This window comes from Protobothrops mucrosquamatus, unplaced genomic scaffold (assembly GCF_001527695.2).
Source record: "Protobothrops mucrosquamatus isolate PMUCROS unplaced genomic scaffold, P.Mucros_1.0 scaffold2532, whole genome shotgun sequence".
Lineage (NCBI taxonomy): Eukaryota > Metazoa > Chordata > Lepidosauria > Squamata > Viperidae > Protobothrops > Protobothrops mucrosquamatus.
The window spans coordinates 117,813-144,572 of record NW_015388593.1 but is presented as its reverse complement, the minus strand read 5'-3'; the positions used below and the strand labels follow the sequence as shown (position 1 = coordinate 144,572).

The following is a 26,760-nucleotide window of genomic DNA, read 5'->3' as shown; positions in this document are numbered from 1 at the left end:
TTGTAGCACCCCTATTGGAGATGAGGAAAGCAAGGTGGCTTGGGTAACCTAGTTGGAATTGTGGAAGACGATCAGTTCTATCGGGAGGGGGAAAGGATGTGAAGAAGGCAAAAACTAGGGTTTAATGTTCCAGGAAAGTCAACAACCAGGAATGAGAAAAAGAAAATGTCAGTAATTTCCAGAGTTCATTCACCCCAGTCCCCACAAAACCCCAACCGTTCTCTCTCCAAAGACTCCTGAATCTGAAATGTTATTAACTTCGTTCATCTGAGGCGTCAGTCCCCAAGCCAGAAGCAAGCTCTGAATGAGATTCCCAATGGAACAATGGAGGGTGGAAAGAAGTGGGAGTTTCTGGTAACAAACAATGCAAAATCACAACTAACTCAAAGGTGCAGCATTCCACCGATCTAATCTGATGAGCTGAGCAACGACAGGCACCGGTATTGCCCCAACAGCGCAAAGTGGACTTTGGGAACTAGTCATCGCCAAAAAAAAAAGATGCTGCAGGGTGTCTAGATCAACTCTAAGGACTCCATTGATGGTGTTTGGGGAAGGACTTTGGGGAAGGGATGGGAGCAGGTGAGGTGGGAGGGAAAGAAGGGCTAGGTAAAAAAGGAAGGCAAGCAAATTCCACTTGCGCGTGCACACCCTTACCCTGAACTGGTTGTCGGTGTCAGCTCTGGCCTATGGGTTTCCTCCCCAGTCCTCCTTGGCGAGGAGATCGGTCCAAAGACATCCATGGATTCCATGGGCATGGAGGGGCAATGAGAGGGGGGAAAGCTGGTGGCCAAAGAGGTGAAGGCCATCGTTGGTCGGAAGCTGGGGCTCCCTCCACGACTGCTCTGGGCGGGAGAACCAGTGGAGGGCGTTGACTTGCGTGAGAAGCTGACTGCTGCTGGAGGCTGCAAGGTGATCTCTGATATTTCTGCCTGCTGGATGAGGCCGGGTCGTGGTCTGGCACGGGCCGTCAGCTCTGGGGAGCTGGTGCGGGAACTGAGGGGGCTTTGAGTCAGGGGTGATAGCCTTGATGGTTGCAACACCACCTGATGTAAACTGGGTTCCACCCTCCTGGCTTGCCGAGGGCTTGGCCGAGGTCTCGGTTGTGGGTCGTACCACCTTGTGTCTAGGCCAAATGTGCTTGTGCTGCTGTGGCTGACTGGCTCGGACGGCCCATGGTAAGGCAACACCGGTATTCCCATGCCTTGACTGGTATGTCTTAGCTGCCCTTGGCTCACCATTGGTTGCATAGGTTTGTCCTGCCATTTGGGTGCGGTGGCGGTGGTGGGCATCATAGAAGGTTGGCTCCTGCTGGGTGATTTGCCAGCCCAACTTTTGGGTGCCTCCAGAGCCAGAATGCCAGGGTAGGATGCAGGAACCTGGAGGGAGGAAGGCGGAGGTCCCCTCGGAAGACTGGCCTGGGGCTGCATGCTCTCGGACATTTCACACGGATGGAGCTGGTGAGGAAAGAGGATGGGCGAGGACTCCAGGCCACTGAAAGGGAACTCAGCCCTGCCCCATGGTTCAGGGGACCGGCCTCCCGTTGGAGTCTGAGTCAGGGGCAGTGTGCTGTTGGAAGCATTTTCTCCATTCTCTTCAGGGATGGTGGGGTGGCCAAAAGGTCCTTCTGGATGCAGGGGAGGGGAGGACATGACAGAACTGAGAGGGCTCACCTCTGGCATGTAGAATGGTGGAGGGTCCATCTCTCCGGGGCTGCTGCTACTGAGGTAACCGTAATATAGGCCATGGTGGAATGGCCGGGGGCCTGGGGGCCGGGCCTGACCAGTGGCTTGGAGGGCTCCTGTTCCCTCTAGACCCCGATGGAATCTGGGACTATATGCTGGTGGCTGCAGATAAGACTCCTGGCTGGAAGAAAGAGGTGTCAACTGGGACTTGAGGGCCACAACGGACGGAGGCATGACAAGGTCATCGTTTTCTTCGTCAGATTGGCGGAACTCGGGGTACATGTCTGTTTCCTCAACAAAAGGGAAGCCTTCGATCCGACGGGACTTGAGCGAGGGTTCCATCTCTGAAGGATCCATGACGAAGCGGCCATCTGGCCCACGACTGATGAGCTCAATGGGAGTGGTGGCCTCAGCTTCTGCTTCCGCTTTGGAAACACTGTACTTCTTGCTGCTGATAGCCCGTTTGGTCCTCTTGTAAAGAGACAGCTCCTTCTCCTTGCTAGGGCTGAGCATGCGCTTGCCAGATGGACCTTGGTCGTCAGATGACTCGGAAGGGGGCCGTAGAGTACGGATGCTCTCAGGGCTCACCTTGCCAGAAGACAGCCTAGGAAGGAGGAACGAAAGAAAAAGGGGAAAGCTCCTGGAGGAGTTACAGCACCACCTGAAAAACATCTCAAGAAATCTTAGGACATGAGAATAGGGCTGTAGAAATGATTCAGAGAGGAGCTCCATGCAAAGATTTGTATCAAGGTTATATATATGACTTCAGGACACTGTTCCCCAATCTTGTCAATTTTAAGATGGGTGGACTTTAGCTCCCAGAATTCCACAGCCAGCCTTGCTGGCTGTGGGATTCTGGGTGTTGAAGTCCACCCATCTTAAAGTCGACAAGGTTGGGAAATACTATTTTAGGAGGATTCAAAACACTGAGACAATAATGTTTTTTCAGAGTTTGACTCAGCACTTTGAGGTGGGCTTTCCCAAGTCATTTGTATATACAGTACCTTGAACACTAACAATGCACACATGTACAGTTTTTTTGAGGGGAACCGACGCTAGCAATTTTCTTCGGCTTTGTTATGGAAGGCAACAAAACCCGCAGGTTATTTTTTTCTCCAAGCAGTAATGTACCTGTTAAAATATGCTTCTGAGAGTATTACAAAGTCAAGAAACAAGTGGATATGGAGATGTTTTTTTTCCAAATTCTAACCATGAATGTCAGACTTTGAAGGCAAACTCATTAAAGCACCACGGACTTCAACGATCAGCACAATAACAAGGTCTAATTAAGATATATTTTCGCTTGAAGGTTTTTGCTGCAGTTGGAACCCTGAAATGCTCAACGAAAGCCTGTTTCTTTTAATTCCCCAGGCTTGTAGATTCTGCAAGATCTGCATTTTGGACCTCAAGGCATTAGGAGAACATCAAACTGGAGAAGACTGATGTAAACAGCGCCCCTTTTGGGCTAACCATCCAATGGATTGTAGTATCTGTGCTCCCAATGCAATATACTTACGGAGACTCTAGACTCTTCCTGCAGTGGGTTATAGAGAGAGGTGGGTCTGCAAAGCAATAGCAAGAAGAAGGTGAGAAACCGACCACTACAGATCCATGAATGAGGAAGCATTTTCCTTAAACAGTTAACCCCGATAATAAAGGGTTAAACCACAGTTGACGTTAATGCTCCTTTTCTAAATATTTACTTGAATGGTTTAACCAAATATGAGCCTTTTCTGTAGCATGACATTACTTTTCCAGAAAGAGGCTTATGTAATTATCTGTTTGAGGATAAGGATTTATTCCAGTTTCAGGATTAGGGTTTATTCCAGCCTTAATTTTCACCATTTCCATCTAGGGGGAGTTAAGATTTTCTGGAAAAAATCTTTCTCGGAGGAACCCCATCCAGACCTCACCAGTCTAGACTTAAAATCTTTGCGGAAGTGGCAGATCTAGGTTCCTTCCTAACAAGGACGAGGATGTAGGAAAACTAGCCAGATGAAGAGAAATATAGGCTACAGTCTTCCTCGAAGGGATGATGTCCTCTAGTTCTGCTGGACTACAAATCCCACAATTGCCAGGTAGCCTCTCTCCTTTTCCAAGCCTGCCTACCTTCACCTGGGAAGGATCGCCAAGAAGGATCCAGCAGGAAAGTCCTCACCTTTTTTGCGTTTGAGCTTCCGTTTGCGCTGCTTGTTGACAAAGCAGGCCGCCAACGTGCTGAAAAGAATGGCGGCAGCGAGGAAACAAATTGTAGCCACAATGCCCGCCAACACGGGACGCGCCAATCCTTCATCCGTCAGCTCCGGCTGCGGAAATATGTCTGGGTAGAAAAGAAGATAGAAGACGTAGGTAGAATTAAGGCTTGGACACGCCTACAGGGATACCTAACAGCTCTTCTAGATGGGGCTGTCTGGGAAATCAAACTCTACAGGAGGGCTAAAACGACTTTTATTGAGATTGGTTTATAACAGGGGTCTTCAAACTTGGCCCTTTTATGACTTGTGGACTTCCAGAATTTCTCAGCCAGCGTGCCTGGCTGAGGAATGCTGGGAGTTGAAGTCCACAAGTCATAAAAGGGTCAAGTTTGAAGACCCCTGGTTTATAATAATGGAATCTTATAAATTTTATTGGACTGCCCTTCCCTCCACCCCCACCCTTTATACTCCAGTGAATGAGGGCTTGTGTATCTGAGCCTTTTCCCAACATTATCTCTTTTCTTCAGACATAAAAAAGGGTGTTAATATTTTCATTAAAATTTTATTATGACAGTTTTTTTCCCTAATGATAAACAAGCATCTCAACATCTGGGAATATATTTCAGGTTAGGAAGATGATGATGCTGAGAGAAAATCTCTAGAGCAGTGTTTCTCAACCTTGGCCCCTTTAAGAGAGATAGACTTCAACTCTTCAACATTGCTGGCTGGGGAATTCTGGGAGTTGAAGTCCACCTCTCTTAAAGTGGCCAAGGTTGAGAAACACTGCTCTAGAGCAGGGGTCTTCAAACTTGGCCCTTTTATGACTTGTGGACTTCAACTCCCAGAATTCCTCAGCCAGCATGCCCGGCCGAGGAATTCTGGGAGTTGAAGTCGACAAGTCATAAAAGGGCCAAGTTTGAAGACCCCTGCTCTAGACCAAAGAATTTTTTTTAATCTTTAGGGGATCATCACAAAGGACTCCCCCTGTTCCTAGAGCTGATTGAGATGGTCTCAGAACTGGGTTAGGCTCAGGGGCAGAACACCTGCCTGCCAAGACAGATACAATCATTGCTTACCTGTGCTGGAGACTCCAGCAATATTGCTGGGTTCGCTAATTAGACCTTGCATGACAGCCAAAATTCGGAACTCGTACCACGTGTCCTACAACATGAAACACGCCAGGGTCATTAGTCCCAATAACGCTGATGAAAACCAACAAAAAAAATTCTTATAACCAGGCTACCTGTATTAAGTAGAACTAATTCCTATTCAACTGGCCACTCTTTGAATGTGTTGGCACTACAAAGCCTAAAGTTCCCCAACAGTATGACCCAAAGCAAACCTTTGGAGAATTCCAAGATGGACAGTACAGAGTATTTGTAGCTCAGGATTGAAATGTGTGGTCCTGGGTGCTCTCTGAGCAAATTTGTTTTCTTACAGATGTTTCATTACCCAACTAGGTGACATCATCAGTGCTAGAAGGGAGTGGGGTTTGTGGAGAGGAGGACGACGACAACGACAACGATGACTGTGGGGTCCTTGGTGCTCTCTGAGCTCGTTTGTTCTCTTCCAGATGTTTCATTACCCAACTAGGTGACATCATCAGGTGCACCTTGTTTTGATAACACCACTGATGATATCACCTGGTTGGGTAATGAAACATCTTCAAGAAAACCACCAAGCTTAGAGACAACCCAGGACACCACAATTCCGGGTTCAAGGAGCAAATAAATGCAGCATCCATAGGCTATTAATTTTGTAGCAAAACCAGACAACCCATTTTTCAACACTAGGACCTCTGACAATCTGGCAAGCATAACAAAAAGCTTACTATGGTTCAGTTGCACTCCTCTATGCTCCTACATGAAAACAAGTCCTACTAACTTAATAGATTTACTTCTGAACAGGTTGCAGTAAAGGCTTTTCCCTATGGATCCATTCAAGCAGGCATTCATGCGAGTTGATTATTTATGAATTCACATTCTGATTTACTTATAATGGGATTTATATACCCTGCCCTTCTGACTTGAAAAGAGTCCCATAGGGCAGCTTCTAACATTAAATATACATGATGTACCATCCCCACCATAATCATAAAAGGTAACAGGACAGGTTCAAGCAGCCCATATAAATTCAACAAAAGCCCAGGTCAAATCCAGGTAGAACTAAGAGGACTTAATATCAAGGCCCCCTCAAGATTAATTAAAATTTAAAACAGGGGAGCAGGAACAATAAAAGAGAAATGAGAGGAGGATGCTTTTGTGGGGGGGGGGGTTCTTACAAATAACATTTATTTCTGGTTTTTCTTTTCTTTTCTTTTCTTTTTACTTTTTCCTAATCATTGTATTATATCTCACCTTTTAAATTTTCACTTCAAATCTGTGAATCTTATGCAACACCAGTAATATACTTATTTTTTTAAAAAAAATCATTTAACATGGATTAATTTTGGGATTATACTGCGATGTAGCTAATTATATGTATATATTCTATTCCTTTCCACTTTTTTCTGTTCTGCTTTTCCTGCTATTTTTTATTTAACTAATCAAAATGGAAAATATAGGAAAAATACATTATTTAAGACATACATATATATATACATACTGTCATGTGTCTGATTAACGAAACACTTAAAAGGACTTTCAGGCATATTTTCTCCTAAAAACACACACACAGACACATATATCAGGAACTTTTAATCCCAGCAACTTGGAATGTGAGATATAGTAATAGCAATAGCACTTAGACTTATATACCGCTTCATACAGGCTTCTGTAAACAGTTTACAGAGTTAGGATATTGACCCCAACAATCTGGGTCCTCATTTTACTGACCTTGGAAGGATGGAAGGCGAGTCAACATCAAGATCAAACTCCAGGCTATGGGCAGAGTTTGCCTGCAATACTGCATTCTAACCACCGCGCCACCATGGTGCCACAGGCATGACATCAAGCTTATGTTTGTCCTGTTCCATCAAGTCATACAACATTGCTTGGACAATAGGACTAGTGTCCAAAGGATGGAGAAAAGTCAGTCACCATTTTCCCAGAGTTTCCACTCACCTGAGTCAAATCCTTGGCAAAAAAATCACTGTCGCTCCCTAAGATGGCATCATCCAAAATCTCCCATCTTTCTCCAATCCGAAACTCCATGATGTACCGGTCAATCGGAAAGCTGTGATTGGCTGGAGGGAGCCATGACAGCAGAACACCTTGTTGCGTCCGGTTAGCTGTTAGGCACCTTGGTGGAGTAACCAGCACCAGAGGTTCTGGAGTTGTGACAGGGAATGCTGAAGATATTGTTTTTAATAAAAATTTAAAAAAGAGAAGAGGAAAAAAGTAAATAATAAGGATGGGAAAGGATTGCATTAATAGCACAAATGTCTACTTCTAGAGGACACATTTGTAAATGTAGTTGGCTACCATTCTTTAAATTGATCCTTCTTTTTGGCTTCATGTGAAAATTGAACAACTTCTGAGCCAAAAATGTCTGTGGAGATTCTCAGTCATCCAGGTCATGGTTGTCCCAAAGGTGCTTTTTTAAGAGGCAACTGGACTTCCTTTGTTTTTCCTTGAAGATGTTTCGCTTCTCATCCAAGAATCTTCTTCTGTTCTTTATGAACTTCATGAACTTCAGTTCTTCATGAACTTCATGAACTTCAATTCTTTATGAACTTCAGTTCTTCATGAATTTCATGAATTTCAATTCTTCATGAACTGAAGAAGCTTTTTGGATGAGAAGTGAAACATCTTCAAGGAAAAACAAAGAAAGTCCAGTTGCCTCTTGAAAAAACACCTTTCTGGGACAAAAGTCCTTCTTACTAGGTTATCAAGCCAATATTGAGTCATACATTTTTAGTATTTTAAGGTAGGGGCCACTATAAAATTATAGTGATAATCTTACAATTAAATCTTTAAAAGATTTTTTTTTAAAAAAAAATTGAAGCCTTCTCCAATTCTTCTTCTCTCCAATTTCCAAAACAAAAAAAAAATAGACCCACCATGGTTCACAATTCTGCTCCCCACTGTGGCTCCTGATGCTTCTGGCATCCAGCCGCCAAAATATTGCTCCTGTTCTGAATGTCCTTCCCTGGGAATTCTTTCTCCCCTTCCTCTTCCACTCAGATCCTTCTCCAATTCTTCCTTTTTTGTGACCTCTTTAACTTAAGTTTGTTTATCATAAACGACCCTGGGAAATGCGATTTTGAAGAGGGGCAAGCCAAGTCTCAAGGTGGAATAAAATATCAAAAGAAGAGAGTATCTCTAGCTCAGGGTTGAACTGTGGAGTCTTTGCTGCTCTCTGAGCTTGGTTGTTTTATTGCAGATGTTTCGTGACCCAGCTAGGTAACATCATCATGATCAACTGATGATGCTACCTAGTTGGGTCATGAAACGTCTGCAAGGCAACAACCCAGCTCAGAGAGTGCCAAGGACCCCACCTGGAATAAATTAGAGATATTTTCATGTCACACTTTCTCCAGGAGCTTAAGACAATCTACATAACACAAATTTTCCTCCAGTTGTTTTAGGATAACAATCTTTGGAGCAAGTTAAGTCAAGAAGTGATATCTGAAGGTGGCCTTAAACCTGCATTTCAGGAACTAATCCAGCACCTTCATACATTAATCGCACCGGGTTTTTGTTCCCCATATCACCACTGTTCCCTTTCCAATCCGTATCTTTGGCTTAAAACAAACTCTCCCCAATGATAAATCTGGTCTGCTTAGATTATTTTATAACGTGCTGTGAACCAAGGCTCTGCCCACTCTTTGTGTGAATAATAATTCCAAAGTGGCAATAGGGGAGAAGGAAACTGATTCATTAGAAAGAAGAACAGAAGTATCAATACAACCTACCACAATGGAAGTTGCATTCATCTTCTGAATCATACCCGTCCCGCCCTACCAGGAGTGGTCCAGATGTTTTCCAGAAATTAATCTTTCATTCCAAAAGAACACAAGGTCTGGGACACCAAGAGCAGCCTCCAATTTTGAAATACTAGCTTCTGGAAAACTCCTGGACCATGGCCAGAATTCCTACTTATAGCCTACTTATAACTTTGCTGAATGCATACAAGAAAAGAAAGATGATGGGAAATTTTAACTAGGTGTAATATGTTAGCTTTTTATCATTTGTCAGCCGCCCTGAGTCCGAAAGGAGAAGGGCGGGATATAAATACAATTAATAATAATAATAATAATAATAAAGCATTCATCTCCAGGACTCACCTAAAGTATTTACGGTGACCACCTCACTGAAGGAGCTTGTGCCCAGCTTATTTTGGGCCAAGACACTGAACTGGTAGGCAGTCTCTGGTTCTAGGTTATCCATAAGCAACCAGTTGGGACCAGTTGGTACTGGAAGGGAAAGCCAATCGTGAGGTCCAAACTGTGCCCTCTTCATCCTAGAGAGAGAGAAGAAAGATCATCCAAGGAGCAGGTTCTTCAGAAAGAAAGAATCCCAGAGGGAAAACAGAAAAAAGGAGAAAGCAGAAGAGAGATGGAGAAGGGACTATACAGGGAAAGCAGAGATAATTTCTTAATGAACAATGGCCTTGTTTGGGGAATGGTCCTGATGGTAATCAGGATCCTATTTAATCACACACCCACACACACTTTAAGAAATGGCACCAGTCATCTAAATTCCATGTTGAGAAAAAACTGAATTTGGTGACCTAAATCAGGGGGCTCTAAACTTGGCAACTTTAAGACATGTGGATTTCAACTCCCAGAAATCCCCAGCCAGCCAACATGCAACTAATACATCCTATTTGCATGTTGATTTCAATCTGCATCACTTGATTACAAGGAGCGAGGGGAAAAGAACAAAGAAAGGCAATCTCCACCCTTCAACATCCCATCTCTTTTGGCTGCTGCCATTTAAATATGTGCTACCCACATTTTGTCAAGTGTCTTTTTTCAAAAAAAAATCTGAATTAGATAACTTGGTGATTTAAAAAAAAAAAAAGGGTTCAAAAGTCTAGCATGAGGCTTTTCTACTTTCCCCTGCACTTTGATATCACAAGGTTTACATTCTATATTTATACAAGCTGTTGAATTACAACTGTAGGATAATCAACCCAGTTTCTGCTTGTTATCCGATACCTGAGCACACATCTTGCTTTTCAGATGGTATGACGGATGAAATTATGAAAGCCACAAGCAGTGCACTAATGACGAGAGATTTTATGTCTGCACATCAACCATCCTGCTGCCCATTGGTATCTTGCCATAAACTTCTGATTATTTTCACCAGGCAGATATAAACTTCAGTAAGGTTTGACTCTCTTCACAACGTAAAACCAGCTCAAGTGGCAGACACATAAGTGGAGACCAAGATGACTCAGATGTCCTCAGCACGACAGCCACATGACCCTCTGTGCTGCTTGTTGCTTTCAGCCTTGCTCACCTGTGACCCCACTTCAACAACAGTGAAGTCCAAGGTACAATTTCACCCCTTCTGGCCCCAGTCCAGGCCAAAACCACTGAAGATCAAACACTGACACAACCAAACCAAGATTGCCAATTTACGTGGAGACTTTCTTCGGCACTCTAAATACTGCGCAGATTTTCTCCAAGACCTGGTGTCCCTAACCTACTCGTTCAAGTCTCCCAACAGTGCACTCATTGCCACTGTTCTTGAATCTATCCATGCCACCCAAATGTTCTTCCCTCCTTCCAAAAATCAAAACAGTTCTTTATTATCGGATTTGTGCATTATTATCGGATAATATTTTAAGTCAAATGGGGTGAAGTGAGGACACAGAGGCAGAAAGAAGAAAGAAGGGTAGGAAGAAAATAGGCAACCTAATACAGAAGGCAATGGATGTATCCTTACTCAGTCAACTGAGATAATGTCAATCAGCTTAAAGGGAAGGAGATTTGCTGCAGTGATAACAATTTGCAATGGCAATGAAAGTCCAATGTCTTATCCAACTCATCTACGGCTGTCAAACCTAACTACCAGCAATGTTCTAAGTTCTCATGTTGGCCAATCCTTTGGTTTCATCTGCTACTATTTAAATAATATGTGTTTTCCGGTGAAGCCGGTCTATCGGGTCTACCCCAAATATGGGACGGAGCCTACTGCTTCTGCTTTCGCCATTCAGCCCCAATCTAGGAGCTTTCACAGGCTTCTATGGCAAACTATTTCTGTGTTGACTTTAAATTCACCGACAAAGAATGAAAGGGAGAAACAGCTATACTAGTCTCCCTTTAATTCTTTGTTGGTAAATTTAAAGTCAACACATAAATAACATGTCCCCAAAATCTAGAGGAACTTGTGGGATCTGACCTTAGGGATCTTTTCAACAGAAGCTGGTGGTTTGCACATACATCATTTCATTAATCAACACCAAAAGGACTTGTGAACTGACTCAAGGGGTGAAATATAAAGAAAGAAAGGCGAATGTAGATTCCGGATTTAGTTTTTTTTTCTTTCTTTCTTCCTTTTCAGAAGAACCTCAACAAAATGCCTTCAGATCTACAGTTAGATGGCTATTTCAATGGCACTCCAGATGTAAGGAACAGCTTTATTGGGGAAAAGAATTGTGCTCCTTTACTGGCGTGCCCTACATTTTCTTCTGTAAAACCTGAACAGCTATTTTGGAAGACTGGAAAAGATTGCGTAAGCGGTCCAGATACCTTTCCGGCATGACAGCTTTTTCACACTTCCGCGACACTCTTGGATGCTGCAGGTGGGAGGCGAAATATGAGCCAACCATCAACTTTCTACTGACATGTGATTTCTAAAATTAAACCCCTACAAAGCAAAAAACCTGGACAAGATAGATGATTAGGAAGGGAAAGTTTTCCATTTAAAATGGCTATTGGCATCAAGAGCCGTCCAAGTTGATGTAGACTTAGATGTATGGAAGAATGTAAATAGTCTGAAGCAGAGATCTGGTATGTCATATTTTAGAGGTGTAAAACATAGTGCACACTGATGAACCTACAACCTTTAAATTCCAGTGACTTTTAGCAAATATTGAGACCAAGTAGCCTCAGAAGACAGCCTCTATATAAACAATTTCATCCAGTTCACAAGAAGGCAGAGGTGAATAGTTACATCACCATATAAAATTTGACACACCAGCTTTTTCCAGCTGCTACTTTCTAGGCACGTTGAGGGTGCATTTTCTTGAAGAAAGATAGATTACGTAATATATAGGATGTACAGCATACTAACCAATTGGAGGATTATACAACACTATAGATTAAGCTAAACTAGATGTTTGGTTCAGCACGTGGTGAAAATCCAACAGGTTCTTAGCTGTTGTGTGAAAGAAACCATCAAAGGATGCCATTGTATAGTTTATTTGGGCATGACAAATCACATGAATACAGCACCATTATGTCAGATTCAGAAGTCAGCATGTTAGGTACACTCAACTATTATGTTTGAAGGTTTGCTGGTGTCGTTTGCTTGAGACCGCAGGTTTGAAGATGGACCACAGATATGTGGCTGGATGGGTGCCTTTCGTTTAGTGAACTGTGGAAAACATTTATTTTTGCTTTGTCTTGTTTTTCATCTTTACAGAGGAAGAATGGGTCAGGACTAAATCTGTATCATAAAGGAGTCGGGTGGGAGAAAAACAATATGTCTTTACCTTCTCACCAGTCACTTTGTGGCTGCTGTGTCCCCAGGAATGCAAACTACTGTTTCGTTGTACAGATCGGGATAACCACAATTTAGCCAATCTAAATCCACTGTTTTTTCCATGCTGCAAATCTTGATTTGGATATTCCCAGCGGATTCTATTTTTAATCGAAAACCGAATGTACGAGATCCAAGGAAGCATTTGAGGTGATAGATTGGTCTCTGCAAATCCCATGAGGAGTAATTTGGCTTCCATCATGGAAGAAAAGCAAGATTCAAGTCTCCCTGATCATCTCCTCATGATGGGGAAAGTCACCTTAAAAAGGGATAGACAAAGCCCTACTCCATATACCACAAAAGTCAGCTAATCAAGATCTGGGGTGCAAAACTCTCATTTCTTATACAGGATACTTGCGTATTGCTGCTACACAAAAGCACAATCAACATTCAAGAGGACTCAGTTTAAGAAGGACAAGACCTCAAGTCTACTATTCACACTGGCCAATGGGGAAAGAAAAGAAGCAGAGAGCAAAGCATGCTGGGATGACTCACAGAGGGCCGTACCAAACTGAGAATGTCTGTTCATATCCGCCATCATAGCCAGGTTCCCAGGAAACGTTGGCCGAGGTCATGGAAACAGCAACGCGCACATTACTTGGGGCATGGGGACTTGTACCTGAAAACAAGGAGACAGAAATTAGGACCATCAAGATTAACAAAACCGAGTTTAAACTAGGACGAAGGGAAGGAAGCACCAATGGATTCCCCTTTCAAATATGGATCACTGGAGAACCCTAGCATCCCCAGGTTTATTATTTCGTAAATAAAAGACATCAAGGAACCTGCACAAAGGGATATACCGTGTTTTCCCCAAAATAAGACCCAACTGGAAAATAAGCCCTAGCATGATTTTTCAGGATGCTCGTAATATAAGCCCCACCGCAAAAATAAACCCCAATTAAGATTGTCAGCCAGACGGATGCATTTAGTACCGTATTTCCCTGAAAATAAGACCTAACCAGAAACTAAGCCCTAAAATATAAGACCTGGTCTTATTTCTGGGGAAACATGATAGATCCCATGTGGAAAGCAACCAGGATGTCACTCAGTTGAGATGAACTTTCACTGAAAAGAAGAAAACAACTCAATAACAAACAAAATCAAATATAATATTACTATATTTACATGGATGTTCTCCAGGAAGCTTCTCCTAATAGATAGCAGAATGAGCGGGGCTTGGCAGGGGGGAGGTAGAATCATAATCCAGAAGGAAATGGGGAGAAATAATTGAAAGTAAGAAGCAAGACCTGGAAAATGCTGTTGCACACAAAATGTTTCTCTGTACTGCTCAGCTTTTTCCACCAATTACTTAATGCACCTGCTGTGCAGAACAATCTCCTTGATTGGCCCCAACCCTGTTGGCCTTCAAGAAGGATTTCAAGACCTCAGGCTTTGCTTCAGAATTGAGGAGAGCATGTCCTGGGAGGCGGCATACCTTATTTGTTTGATTTATATCCTACTTTATTATTATTTTTATAAACAACTCAAGGTGGAGAACCTATCTAATATTCCTTCTTCCTTCTATTTTGCCCACAATAACATCCCTGGGAGGTGGGTTGGGCTAAGAGAGAGTGACCGCCCCAAAGTCACCCAGTCTGAGGCAGGACTAGAACTCACCATCTCCTGCTGATTTGCCCAAAGTCAGCCAGCCAGTTTTCGTGCCTAAGGCAGAACTAGAACTCACAATCTCCTGGTGATTGGCCCAGTGTCAGCTAGCCAGCTTTCATGCCTAAGTTGGGACTAGAACTCACAGTCTCCTGGTGATTGGCCCAAAGTCACTCAGCTGGCTTGCATGTCTAAGCCGGAACTAGAACTCACAGTCTCCTGGTGATTGGCCCAAAGTCACCCATCTAGCTTTGTCATGCTCTAATCTGTGTGATGTATTCTGGTTATTGACTTTATTTGTGGTTTTCGGGGAACCACCATTTGTTTCTGTGGTTGTATGCTATAGGGAATCACATTTTTGTGTACTGGGCAGCCATATACCGGTAAATCTTCAAATTTAAAAACAAAACATAAAACAACTGGAGCTGAAATGTCACAAGTATCCATAGCCCTCCCCAACGATCAACCAGCTGGTCGTATCAACCATGCTTCCCAGCCTCATACCTACCAATGACAGTCAGATGAGTGCTTGCCGTGATGCTTGTGACGATGTTGGTAGCAACGCATTCCCATTCTCCATGGTCATCCTTACTGAGAGATCGGAACTGGAGGCTTCCACTGGGAAGGGTGGTATGCCTACTTCTACTAGGCTTCCCTACCTTGGTCAAATAAGAAAGAAGGCCCAGGGAAGGAAGGAGAGGGGGATGGGAGGAACACACACACACACATACAACTCAGAGATATGTTGCAAGTACCTGGACATAGGGTGCTACTGTCGGCTAGGGTGTGGGAGGGGGATCTTGGACAGAGAACCCCCAAAGCCATGGAATGGGGTGAAATCATAGGCCAAAGAGGCAGAGGAAGATGGGCTCCCTCACAGAACTGGGATAAGGAAGACAGGGATGGCGAGAGTGGCAATCAAGCAGGAAGCCATCTTTGTAGATAGCTTTATGGGCTAATGTTGTGCAAGGATCAGGGTGGACAACCAGGGGCCACCAACACACCCATTCTTTGCTTTTTCTGCCCTGTCAACCTTCCAGAGTTCCTGGACCCCAAATTTCATATCATTTTTGCCCTGGAAGGACTGAGGGAAGATAAAAGAAATTCCTTGAGTCCTGCACAGGCCTATGCCCTTTTTAAAAAAAAGCTTAGCAATGATGGAGCATAATAACCACATCTGTCATGTCCCCTGCAGCCACCAGGCAGAGCCACGTATGTTCCTTAACCTCCAGAAGTAACGGGAGGAGGGGAGGGAAGGATGTTTGTTTTATAACTGACTCAGCTATGTCATAAATTTAAATTGGATCAGGTTCCATGGAATTAGCTTTACCATAAAGTGAGATTGAATCATGCTCCATGGAATTAGCTGCACCATAAAGTGAAATTGGATCTTGTTCCATGAAATTTCTAAGGTTTCCAATTCCAGGAATGCTCAATTTTAACCTCAGAAAGGATATCTTAGTTGGCTTCTCTCACAGTAATCCTCTTATCCACCTTTTTTTTTTAATTGGTGGCATGCTAGGAAGCCAAGAGGCTTAGATACCTGATCAAAGGAAGCTTTGATGTGCAAGCTTCCAAATTGATTTTGAAGAGGTCTTCTGGATCTTGAGAAACCATAGAATTTCTCAGCTACTCATGAGAAATAGCTATTCTTTCCCATGCATTTCTTCTGATTTATTCTTGAAGCATGCAATTCCAGTAAGTATTCCAACCTAGTTCATGTTTCACTGCTTTAGAACAGAAGAGGGAGCTACAGACCTATTGATTTTCCTTCCTGTTTAATACATTAATACCAGTTTACTGATGAAGTCACAACTAGGTTAAAAGACAGCTTCTTTCCTGCTGGAGGCCTGGCAGAGGATACTAATTAGGCTCGCACTTTTCCTGGGACAATGATAAATAGAAAGAGATGTTCTTCTCCTTCCATTGATGATTCTATGGCCAGGTTCACACACAACTGAAGCCATTTCAATCCAGATTTTAGTACTCCATCATGGTCAAGTTTACTCACCACAATGGGCCTTAAATTAAACAAATACACTGGCTGGATTCAGAGAAGATGCTAAGCTGGGCTAACGTGGAGTCAGGCAACTTGTGGTTTGGCATCTTGCCCAAGACCAGCTTTTAAAACTTAGGATAAAGGGAGAATGAGGTGTGTTCTGGCTGTTGCTTAGTAATAACAAAGAGGCCAAAATTGGTGGGAAGAAGTGGATGGAGACCACGTAACCCCGAAGGGACCCAAAATGTTAGGAGCATGGGGCCCAGTCTGGAACTACAAGGGTAAGGTGAAACTTATGAAAAAGAGTTCAAAGTCTGAATACCAACCAAAGACTGCAGAAGGGAGAAGCCAACGAAGGCCACAAAATCAAGGTCAAAACACTTAAATTTTAACATTGTGTCTCATGTTAGCCTTTTCCCCAAGTTGGCTCCATCATACGAATATGGTCTTATTGGTTAATTCCACCATGATTAGTCCATCCAACTTATGCCTGACTTCAGATCCCTTCATCATTCCCAACTCGGGGCAAGTTGAGGTAGGCCTTACAGGGAGGTGGAAGAAGTAAAACTCAACATCTCTCCCCAATGCCAAGATCTCCTTCCCTCTTCGGTTCCCTGATGAAGTCTTAAAGTGCTGCAATGCATCCCAAACCAAAATCAAAATGTGGGAGGATGGCCTAACTCTGGACTACTCAGAGAAAGACTCTGAGGGTGAAGGTGAAGATTCTGAAGGAGTCCCAGCTACACTCCCTACAGTTCCTGCACAGTGTTTCTTAAACTTGGCAACTTTGAGCTGGGTGGACTTCAACTTCCAGAATTAAAGTCTCAGAATTAAAGCTGGCTGGAGAATTCTGGGAGTTGACGTTCACACTTCTTCAAGAGGCCAAAGTTGGGGAACACTGTCCTACATGCTTCCTGGCAAGAAGCTGGGTTTCCCCCACCCACTTTGTAGGACAGGGCGAGAGTGGTAGAGCAGCCTGCAGTTTGCTCTTACCAGGACAAAGGGTGGCTTCTCTGTCTGCAATATTCATCAAAAGCCAAAGGCCCTGCAGATTTTTCTGACAGGCCGGGTACCTTTCTCCAAGTGATGACAGGAAAGGGGTCTCCTGCTGCAGCACAGGGGATTAGGAGCTCCCTCCCTGCCTCTTGTCTGTACTCCCAGCCTGGTAGCACCGTGAAATAGGGTGGGTCCTGTGAAACCAGAAAGGAAAAGCAAAGAATAATTACCATCCAACGCTTCTCGCTGAAAACCTGGAGCTGCCAACCAACTGCGGGATTTTCAGCCACTTACTGTGTTTGTCCAAAGGTGAACAAATGGTTGGCTTCCAAGCCCTGATCCATCTTCAATCACGGTTTCCTAACCTTGTCTGGCTGAGGAATTCTGGGAGTTGAAGTCCACAGGTCTTAAAGTGGCCAAGGTTGGGAAACCCTGATCTAAATGCACAGATAAGGGGAAGCATGATGCTTGATGTTTGTGCAGGGCCCTTTCTTTCAACCATTCACAATTCCCTACTCAAACCTCACCCCTTGCACGAGCATGCACTTCACTCACACTACTCTCATGCAGACTGCACTAGTAGAACAGCTGATCAGCTTCAAGAAAATTGCTTTCTTTTCTACAAAATGCCTCAACCCCCAACAGCCATCAATGCCATCAATTAGGTCAGCTTAATGCACAGTTGAATCGTTGGCACATAGTCTGTATCATATCAGCAACAGAGATCATTCTAAACAAAAGAACTTCCGGTTAACCACAATCATGGTTTTGCTTTGAATAAACAGGCAATAATGTTTAGTACCATTTAAGAAATCTCAGTTTTTGAAAGATCGGGTCCATGCACGAAGACCCAATTAAACTGATTTATTGCTAAAATCTTATGCACAGGAATCTTCTCAGTGCCTGCGTGGAGTTAGATAAGGTTCAATAAAATTCAGGGGAGGTTGGCCTTAGTTTGCTTTCGACTACGTAGGGATTCTAGGTTGATCCCTCTTTTAATCCTGCCCCCAGGTTCTGCCCCTTTTTCTACAGTTTTGCTCTGTAAATATCTTCCCCCTTGATGCATGACAGCATTGGAACATTCCAGAACCATCACAGCAAGTTATATCTCGCTACTGCACAGGGCAAACCTGGGCCCTTTGCTAGTAGCCATGCATACGTGCATGCACACGTTCACAGGGCCAAAAGGAATACATCAACCAATGAAATACCTTCAGTACCAATCGGGCAGGGGGCGATTGGCCCATAGTCCCCAGAGCATTATAAGGCACGCAGGTGTATGTGCCAAGAGCGTCTTCTGTCGCTTCTTCTATTCGAATTGACCCATCTTCCAGAAGACTCCAGCCTGAATACTGCCAAAACAATGGAAGAAATTAGATTTTGGCAGACATGTGTTTCAAAGAATAAAGAAGTCTGAATAAGACAGGGGAACCAAACATGATATCCAAGAATCTGAAATAATTTGGTCCAGAGAACATCCATGTGTAAGGGATGACCAGGTTGAGCCTGAGGGAAGGGTCAAACGCACCATCAGTCTCAAGTCCTTCCAAACCCACAAGGGATCTAAATCCAGCCCACTTTGAATTCCATTGATTCTTTTCTACCTCCAATTAACTTTGACCATTAGTAGTTCAGATTCTTGTAGAGAGCTTAAGTTTGAAATAAATCTATATATTCACTTGAACTGCCTGGATCTTCAGATTTCCTGCACTTGATACCTTATTTAATTCATCAGAGTTATTGCTTGGACCAGAATAATTCAATCTATCCCTGTCCGGCAAAAGCATCCAGAACCATTTGTGAATATTCAAACAGAAGCTTTATTACTAATCACCCATATTACAAGAATCTCACCAGAAATTCAGTGCAGAAAAGGATGCTGTCCATTTAAGGGGGGGGGGGAGAGAAGGGAATGAAATCCGATCAAATATTAGGCTTTAAAAATAATCATTGTTTTCAATAGGTGAATAAAGCATGTGAAGAAATCTCTTGGGTAGAAATTAATCAGCTTTTAGAGCTTTGGTATGACTTGGTCTCTTTTCAGCTAGACTAGCTGTGTTGAGATGAAAGGCATATTGATGAATGACCCTGTATTTAAAACAAGCTTCGTCTTTTAACCATTAATATTTAAAAAATAATTCTAAATATTGAGTGTTCTGCTTAAACATTTAGAAGGATGAAGTCCTCAATAGGAATTTTAAACCAAGATAATAGTAGAATGAAGTCTCATTAAAGAGGATCTTTTATCTGCTGATAAATAATTTGAGGATCCATAAATTGGGGATACATTTTTACCAGGTAAGTTGTTCATCTGTGACCCCGATTAATCAAACACTGTTGCCTTCCAAATACAGAAACAACAATGAATGAAATTTATACCAAGGAAGTGGATAATGGATTACAGCTCAGAACTAAACATCACCATTCTCAAGTTAAGCAGTTAAAGATGGCATGATTCAAATTCACTTACAAAAGTTAGGGTACAACAGGGTAATAACAGAATAACAGAGTTGGAAGGGACCTTGGAGGTCTTCTAGTCCAACCCCCTGCTCAAGCAAGAGACCCTATACCATTTCAGATAAATGGTTGTCCAATCTCTTCTTAAAAACCTCCAGTGATGGAGCACCCAAAACCTCTGGTTGGGGAGGGGGTGTGGCGGAGGGCAGGTCCCAAACTTTCAAGGGAACTACTGTCCGTGCAAGATCCTGTTTGGGGCATCCTTAGGCAAACATGCTTTTTAATAAGCATGTTTAACAGAATAACATAGTTGGAAGGGACCTTGGAGGTCTTCTAGTCCAACCCTCTGCCCAGGCAGGAAACCCTATACCAGTGATGGCGAACCTTATAGAGACCAAGTGCCCAAAAACTGCCTTGCCCCTGCCCCACCCCCGCCTCTCCACCCATCACCTCCACAGCCTGCCACAGCAGATTGCCCAGGCAGCCCAGCAGTGTCATGGCGGCCATGCCCTCTGTCTGCACCCCGCAGCATCATCTGCAGGTGATGGGGCGCGAGGGCAGAGTCTTGTCCTCACTGCCATGTCTTTGGCTGTGCTGCTCCACGCAGGCTGCGCTCTGGGCGATTCTCCTCCGGGTGGCTGCTGGTGAGGGGACCATGGGGGTGGTGGGGCTGGGGTGACAGCACATGTGTCCATCGAGAGGGCTCCGAGTGCCGCCTCTGGCACATGTGCCATAGGTTCGCCACCACTGCCCTATACAAATGGTTGTCCAGCCTCTTCTTAAAAACTTCCAGTGTTGCAGCATCTACAACTTCTAGAGGCAGATTGTTCCACTGATTAATTGTTCTCACTGTCAGGAAATTTCTCCTCAGTTCTAGGTTGCTTCTCTCCTTGAATAGTTTCCATCCGTTGCTTCTTGTCCTGCCTTCAGGTGCTTTGGAAAACAGCTTGACCTCCCCCTCTTCTTTGTGGCAGCCCCTGAGATATCAGAGCACTGCTATCATGTCACCCCAGCCCTTCTTTTCATTAAAAAAGGCACACTCAGTTCTTGCAATCTTGACCCAGAACCTCTCTTTCACACCAACTAACTCACAAGGTAGCTGTGAAGATGAAAGGGCAAAGGGATCCTTTTGCATGAAATCTTGAGCTTTCTGGAGGGAGGGAGGGAGAAAAATGCAACCCCACATTTGCCATTCTTAAAAGAAAATAAGTAAACCACGCATACCTTTTCAATGTGCAAAGGGCGTCCATCTTTGTTCCATTTGACCAGGGAAACGGGTGGCTCAGCTTCAACCGGGCAGCGGATGTATCCATGAATCCCCACTGGAACGTATATAATGGGTGGCATGTTCACCACCCTGGCAGGATCTGAAATGGAAGCAATCAAAAGTTATGAAGAAGTATAATCATGTCTTTATGAAACATCTGGACTTTTCTCTGCTCGTCTCCAGACTGGTTGAAAGACACGTTATTTCTACTGCAGCCTCCCTAAAATAAGGAATGGGAAAACAATAGTAATGTTTTTTTTTAATGGCCTCCAAAGCCCATATGCTAATTTAGCAATGTTCATTACTGCCACCAAAGACTATTATATTCAGACTCATTATCTCTTCCAAAGCCATTAGCATATCACTTAGCATCTGCACGAAGCTTCAGGCTTGGAAACTGAATTTCCCCTATCTGCACTTAGCTCTAAGAAATATATATTTGGAGGCTGGAAAATAGAAGTGTCTACATTCTTGCTCACCTCCATGATCAACACTAAAATATTTAGCCTGGCTTTAAAAAATGTTTTCAGTAAAATGCTTCCCACACAGATTTAGCAGGTGTAAAGCCTTCTGTGAAAACAGGAGAGATAGAAAACTATTTACAATTAATGCCAGGTATAGGACAAACAGATGCCCATTCTGGCACAATCATTCAAGAATGGGCTAGCTAGAGTGACTTTTAAAAACAACGTGAAGATTCCAGGTTTGGCAAAATTATAAAGACAGGGAAAGATTTCAAAAAGTGATTGGAATCAAATCAGTGACTTGGGGTGTAATCTGTTTGAACTGCTACAATTGTTTCCTGTAAGCATGAAAATTCAACCTGAAAATGGAGACATCCTTCTGAGGAGAAATATCTAAGGTAGCTTTAAAGGTCAGCCCATTTTCATCTTTGGCGCTCCCTGGAGTTCTCAAAATCCATAGGAAGTTGTAAATTCAAATCCAGGATAATTCGATTCTCCTAGTGCAGAGGTCCCCAACCTTTGGGGCGTCAGGGACTGATTCCATGGAGAAAGGTTTTTCCATGGACCAGAGAGTGTGTGGTTTTGTGTGCTGCCTGCATCCCACAGATGGGGCTTTGTTTGTTTGTGCGGACCGATTGCTGGCATGTCATGGTCCGGTACCGGGCCACAGACTGGGGGTTGGGGACTCCTATTCTAGTGGATCCATATCATTGTTCCTAAATAGGAATATATAGGGGGGGGGGTTGTCACACCTTCCTCCTATCAGCTAGCCATTTCTGCTACTTAACCATTCATTTTGTCAAAAGAGGCAAAGAGAGAGAGAACATAGCTGGTAACTTTGCTTGCAACTCACATTGCACAGTCAGATAGGCAGAGGCCGAAGGCGATCGGCCAAGGCTGTTGCTTGGAATGCAGGTGTATTTGCCAGCATCTTCAGGCTTGACCCGAAAGATGATCAGTGTCCCATCAATCAGAATCCTTACTCTTAGTTTTAGGTCACTGCAAGTGGATGAGAACAAGGAAAGAAGTGGGCGCACAGTATCAAACTAGGTATTGTTTTATATTAAGTTTCTTCTCGATGAAGTAACTTTCTGTGAAGAAGGGGTTGCCTTCATCCTTCTCTGCTCTAGGCTAGGTGAATCTGATGACCCTCATACCACAACAGGCTGGGAATAATAACCACAATGCTTTTCCTAAATTAAATACCCAAACTTGATTTCCTTAAAGACCAGGAAAAGAGAGAAGGAGAATATTACTCAAATCTCCATTTCCCCTTCAATTTTCAAGGATATCCCTAGGTGGCATCGGTTGGTATATCCGTGAGTTGAAACCTCTAAGATCCAAGCCTGGACTCACTTCTTAAAGTACACATTGTCCTCTTCCCAGTGCCAAGTGTAGGTCAGGTTGCCTGGATATGCTTCCGCCTGGCAGGTGAACATTGCATCTTGGGAGATGTTAACAGTGATGTTCTCCGGGGGAGAAACGATAAAAGGGGGTCCTGTGGGAAAGCAAGAGACAAACAGTTACCTCAGCAGATGAAAAAGGAAGATGACTTCATAAGCGGGAACTGCAGAGTTCATGCAAAGATCAATCACAGCAGACTGTGGGGATCGAGGCATCCAACAGGTCCCTATACACTCAGCTCTTCAGCTAAACTGTGAGCGATACCAGGAACCGTATACTTAACCCCTCCAGGGATACCAGTTGAAGTAGGAGATAAGAGGCAGAATGTGGCTGAATTAATTAATCACCCCACCATCAAAGCTGACACCTGCCACAGCATAGAACAACTCAAAGAAGTAGTGCAAGATCGGAAAACGTGAAGGGATCCACCCCACAATTACCTTGGACAAGCAAGCGTGTTGTGTGCACAGCCTCTCCCTGGATGCTATAGGCCCGGCAGGTATAAGCACCCCTGTCATTGCGACTGATGGATGTAACTGTCAGACTCCCATCAGTAACCTGAAAAAGCCAAAGGTCACTTCAAGGCAAGTTTCTATGCATAAAGTCCATGGACTACAAAACCCACTATGGAACTACATAAGACACCCTGCAATAACAGTGTCAATAAATGCTGAAATCAGGAGCCTTCATGGTGCAATGGTTAGAGTGCAGTATTGGAGGCTAATTCTGCCCACTGTCAGAAGTTTGATCCTGACCAGCTCAAGGTTGACTCAGCCTTCCATCCTTTTGAGGGCAATAAAATGAGGACCCAGATTGTTGGGGGCAAATATGCTGACTCTGTAAACAGCTCAGAGAGTGTTATAAAGCACTATGGGGCAGTATATATGTCTAAGTGCTATTGCTATTGTCAGACCCATGGTAGGGAGTGGCAAAATTAAACACTGGTCCTCAGGCTGCTGCATATGAGGGACAGCAGGGAGAGCTGGAGGTGGAGTTAAACAAGTCATCAATCTAGAGTCAATACAGTCCGACAAACAGTCCAAGTCCAAACCCCTCCTCAATTCCGTTGAGCCTTATCTGGCATCAATTTAGTGTTGAACTTTAGTTGACCAGATTCTCGTGTATAGGCTTGAATAAATGTTTTATGCTGCAATCTAAAGAATGGTCTTGATAGTTTGTGCCAGGCTCCAAGAATCAGGAAAGACACACAGAGTTGCTTCTAAGCAGTTTCCTTAATTGTTCCTCACCTATAGACAGAATCTTGCCAAACTAAAGCAACTACTTACATCATTAAAGAGAATTACTAGGGAGGAGCCTTCTTGACTCTCTTCCTCCCGACCAAACCATCTACGTTTTGCTGTCTTTTGGTCCTCTGGAATGCAGCCCCCTCCCTCCTTGGAATCCAGACTACATTCCACCACAGTGCCTCCCAATGTGCAAGGACTGTCAGTCGTCTTTCCAAGACACAAACTTACCCGATATTTGTTGTTGTCGCCCAAAAATTCTCCTTCCCTCAGCCAGGTGACGGTCGGCTTAGGGTTTCCAAAAGCCATGCAAGTTAGAGTAATGCTGCCTCCTTCCTTTGCCTCTACGTATTGGGGGGGAGTCTCTGTGAAAGTGGGAGGAGCTGCCAAGATGATGGAAAAGGAAGGAAGAGAGACAGAGGTGACACCACTTGGTCCTAGGCTATGTGGTTCAAGGACACCAACACAAATTCACTTTGGATCTGCTGTTCCGGCACAGAAAATACAGGGATCCATGCTCTTTGTACACTCAACACACTCAAGGGGGCCATTCTGATTTTTTATTTATTTTATTTTACTTGCCTGCGTCCTGCCTTTAATATTTTTTAAGAAATATCTCCAAGCAACGGACGTATCCAACACCTCTTCCTCCTCCTATTTTCTGCACAACAACAATCCTGTGAGGTGAGGTGAGTTAGGCTGAGAGAGCGCAACTGGCCCAGGGTCACCCAGCTGGCTTTCATGGCTAAGGCAGGACTAGAACTCCTGGTGTCCTGCTTTCCAGCTTGATGCCAAACTGGCTCCCCTGTCCTAACAAGATGCCACATAGCTTTGTAAGGGCTGTTACGGGTAACTGCTTTCAAACCACACAATTCCTGCTTTAGAGCTTTATGAATTTCACACCCAGAAGAGCAAAAGAGAGATGGATGGTAGGAGAAATGTGTTTCCTTCCAATTTTAAAAGGAGCCGACCTTATCTACACTCAGTAATATGTAATCCATCTTTTGTTGCTTAGGCTTCAGATGCTAGAAGGAAAGTTCTTTCAAATAAGAATAGAAACGCCCTGGGGAAAGGGAAAAGGCAGCCAAAACTGAGGACCCAAATGACTATCCGTTCTCTCTCATTTTTGAAATATAACGGAGAACATACCGCTAGTCCTTGACTTGTAACAGTCAGTTTAGTGACCGTTCAAAGTTACAACGGCATTGAAAAAAGTGGCCTATGACTTACGACCGTTACAACATCCCCATGGTCACCTGGTCAAAATTTGGGTGCTTGGCCACCGACTCATATTTATGACGGTCGCAGTGTCCCAAAGAGCATGTGATTCCCCCTTTTGCGTCCTTCTGACAAGCATAGTCAAATGAGGAAGCCAGATTCTCTTCACAACCGTGTCACTAACTTAACAACTGCAGTGATTCCCTTAATAGCTGTGGCAAGAAAGGTCGTAAAATGAGGCAAAATTCGCTTAAGCAACATAAATTTGGGGCTCAGCTGTGGTCGTAAACCGAGGTCTACCTGTAGGGTAAACAGGTCAGGTGGAATTGTTGTAGCTACCTCCGTGAGAGGTTTGGGCAACCCGTACCTTGCTTTGTTGTTTAGCTGTTTAGACCTACTTCCTACAACAGGTGTAAACCACCTGAAGCTCTGAACCATTTTGTAGGTGTTGATTCAGTGTTGACTTCTGGTGATTGCCTGTTCTAGTTGTTGTTGTTTTTTTAACAAGATTTTCAGAACTGGCTTAATTCTGCCTCCCCACCCCACCCCCAGGGCTGAGAAAGAGGGACTGTCCCTAAGTTCCCCCAGCTGGCTTTGTGCCTAAAACAGGACTAGAACTCAGTCTCCCTGTTGGTAAATCACTACACCAAATCGGCTCTCGCTAAACCATAGGCAGGGCCCTGAATCCTCATGAAGCCAGAAACACACAAAACTGATGGGGGTCCCTAAAATAAGCCCAAATCCCCCACGTCTAAAATCCAAACCACTGGAATAAAAAAAAAAAGGACTTTAATGTAAATAGAAACCATTGCAAAACTTCAAATACCGTAATTAAATTAAGGGTTCAGCAATTTCAAGAGCAAGGTGCACTCCTTTATGGAAGTTGATATCATTGATATTGATGAGACATTTGGACAGAAAATCCTCACTTGTTTTGTCTCCCTCCCCCCCCTTGATTTTGGATAATTTGACTAAATAGACAAAGGGACTTTTTTTAATATAAAAGATGGGAGACTCGCCGCTCAACCTCGCTCTTAGAGGAAGACGACCGAAACACGCAGAGGCACGACCGTGCTGATACTAATCTCCCTTTTGATTAAACCAGCTCTTGCCAATTATGATCCCAGCCTAATTGTAAATAGCTGTTAAATCCAATTTTCGAGGAAGACATTTCTGCAATATCAGCTAAAAAGAAGAAGAAGAAGAAGAAGAATGGACTCCTGGTAGCAAAACAGTTCGTTTTCTCAAAGTCAGCGTAATTTGTTCCAGGAAGAGGAAAACAGCTTGCGTTGCTTAGGGGAAAAGAATTTAGGAACAACAGCATTCATATACAGCAGCGTTTCTCCACCTTGGCAACTTCAAGGAATGTGGACTTCAACTCCCAGAATTCCCCAGTCATCATGCCAATCCTATTTTACAGAGAGGACCACAACTGGAACGGAAGTTCTGTTGCTAAGCAAAGCAATTGTTGAATGAGCCCTACCCGATTTTTATGACTTTTATGCCACGGTTAAGCAGCACATCACTGCAGTTGCTAAGTGAATCACGTGGTCATTAAGTGAATCCAGCTGG

The 26,760-nt window shown here is 43.8% G+C and overlaps 1 protein-coding gene across 1 annotated transcript in view; it reads right to left on the bottom strand.

Annotated features, from left to right (window-relative positions):
* IGSF9B (immunoglobulin superfamily member 9B) overlaps positions 1-26,760 on the bottom strand; it is a 125,428-nt gene that overhangs the window by 11,799 nt on the left and 86,869 nt on the right. The window contains exons 5-19 of the mRNA XM_029285925.1: positions 24,202-24,353; positions 23,167-23,284; positions 22,679-22,820; positions 22,176-22,321; positions 20,816-20,958; positions 18,346-18,486; positions 17,212-17,328; positions 14,648-14,798; positions 13,027-13,150; positions 9,105-9,280; positions 6,940-7,166; positions 4,954-5,038; positions 3,841-4,002; positions 3,199-3,244; positions 655-2,286 (exon numbers count right to left, since the gene is read on the bottom strand). Coding sequence (XP_029141758.1) covers positions 655-2,286; positions 3,199-3,244; positions 3,841-4,002; positions 4,954-5,038; positions 6,940-7,166; positions 9,105-9,280; positions 13,027-13,150; positions 14,648-14,798; positions 17,212-17,328; positions 18,346-18,486; positions 20,816-20,958; positions 22,176-22,321; positions 22,679-22,820; positions 23,167-23,284; positions 24,202-24,353 — 3,562 coding nt within the window. The remainder of the gene's footprint in view (positions 1-654; positions 2,287-3,198; positions 3,245-3,840; positions 4,003-4,953; positions 5,039-6,939; positions 7,167-9,104; positions 9,281-13,026; positions 13,151-14,647; positions 14,799-17,211; positions 17,329-18,345; positions 18,487-20,815; positions 20,959-22,175; positions 22,322-22,678; positions 22,821-23,166; positions 23,285-24,201; positions 24,354-26,760) is intronic.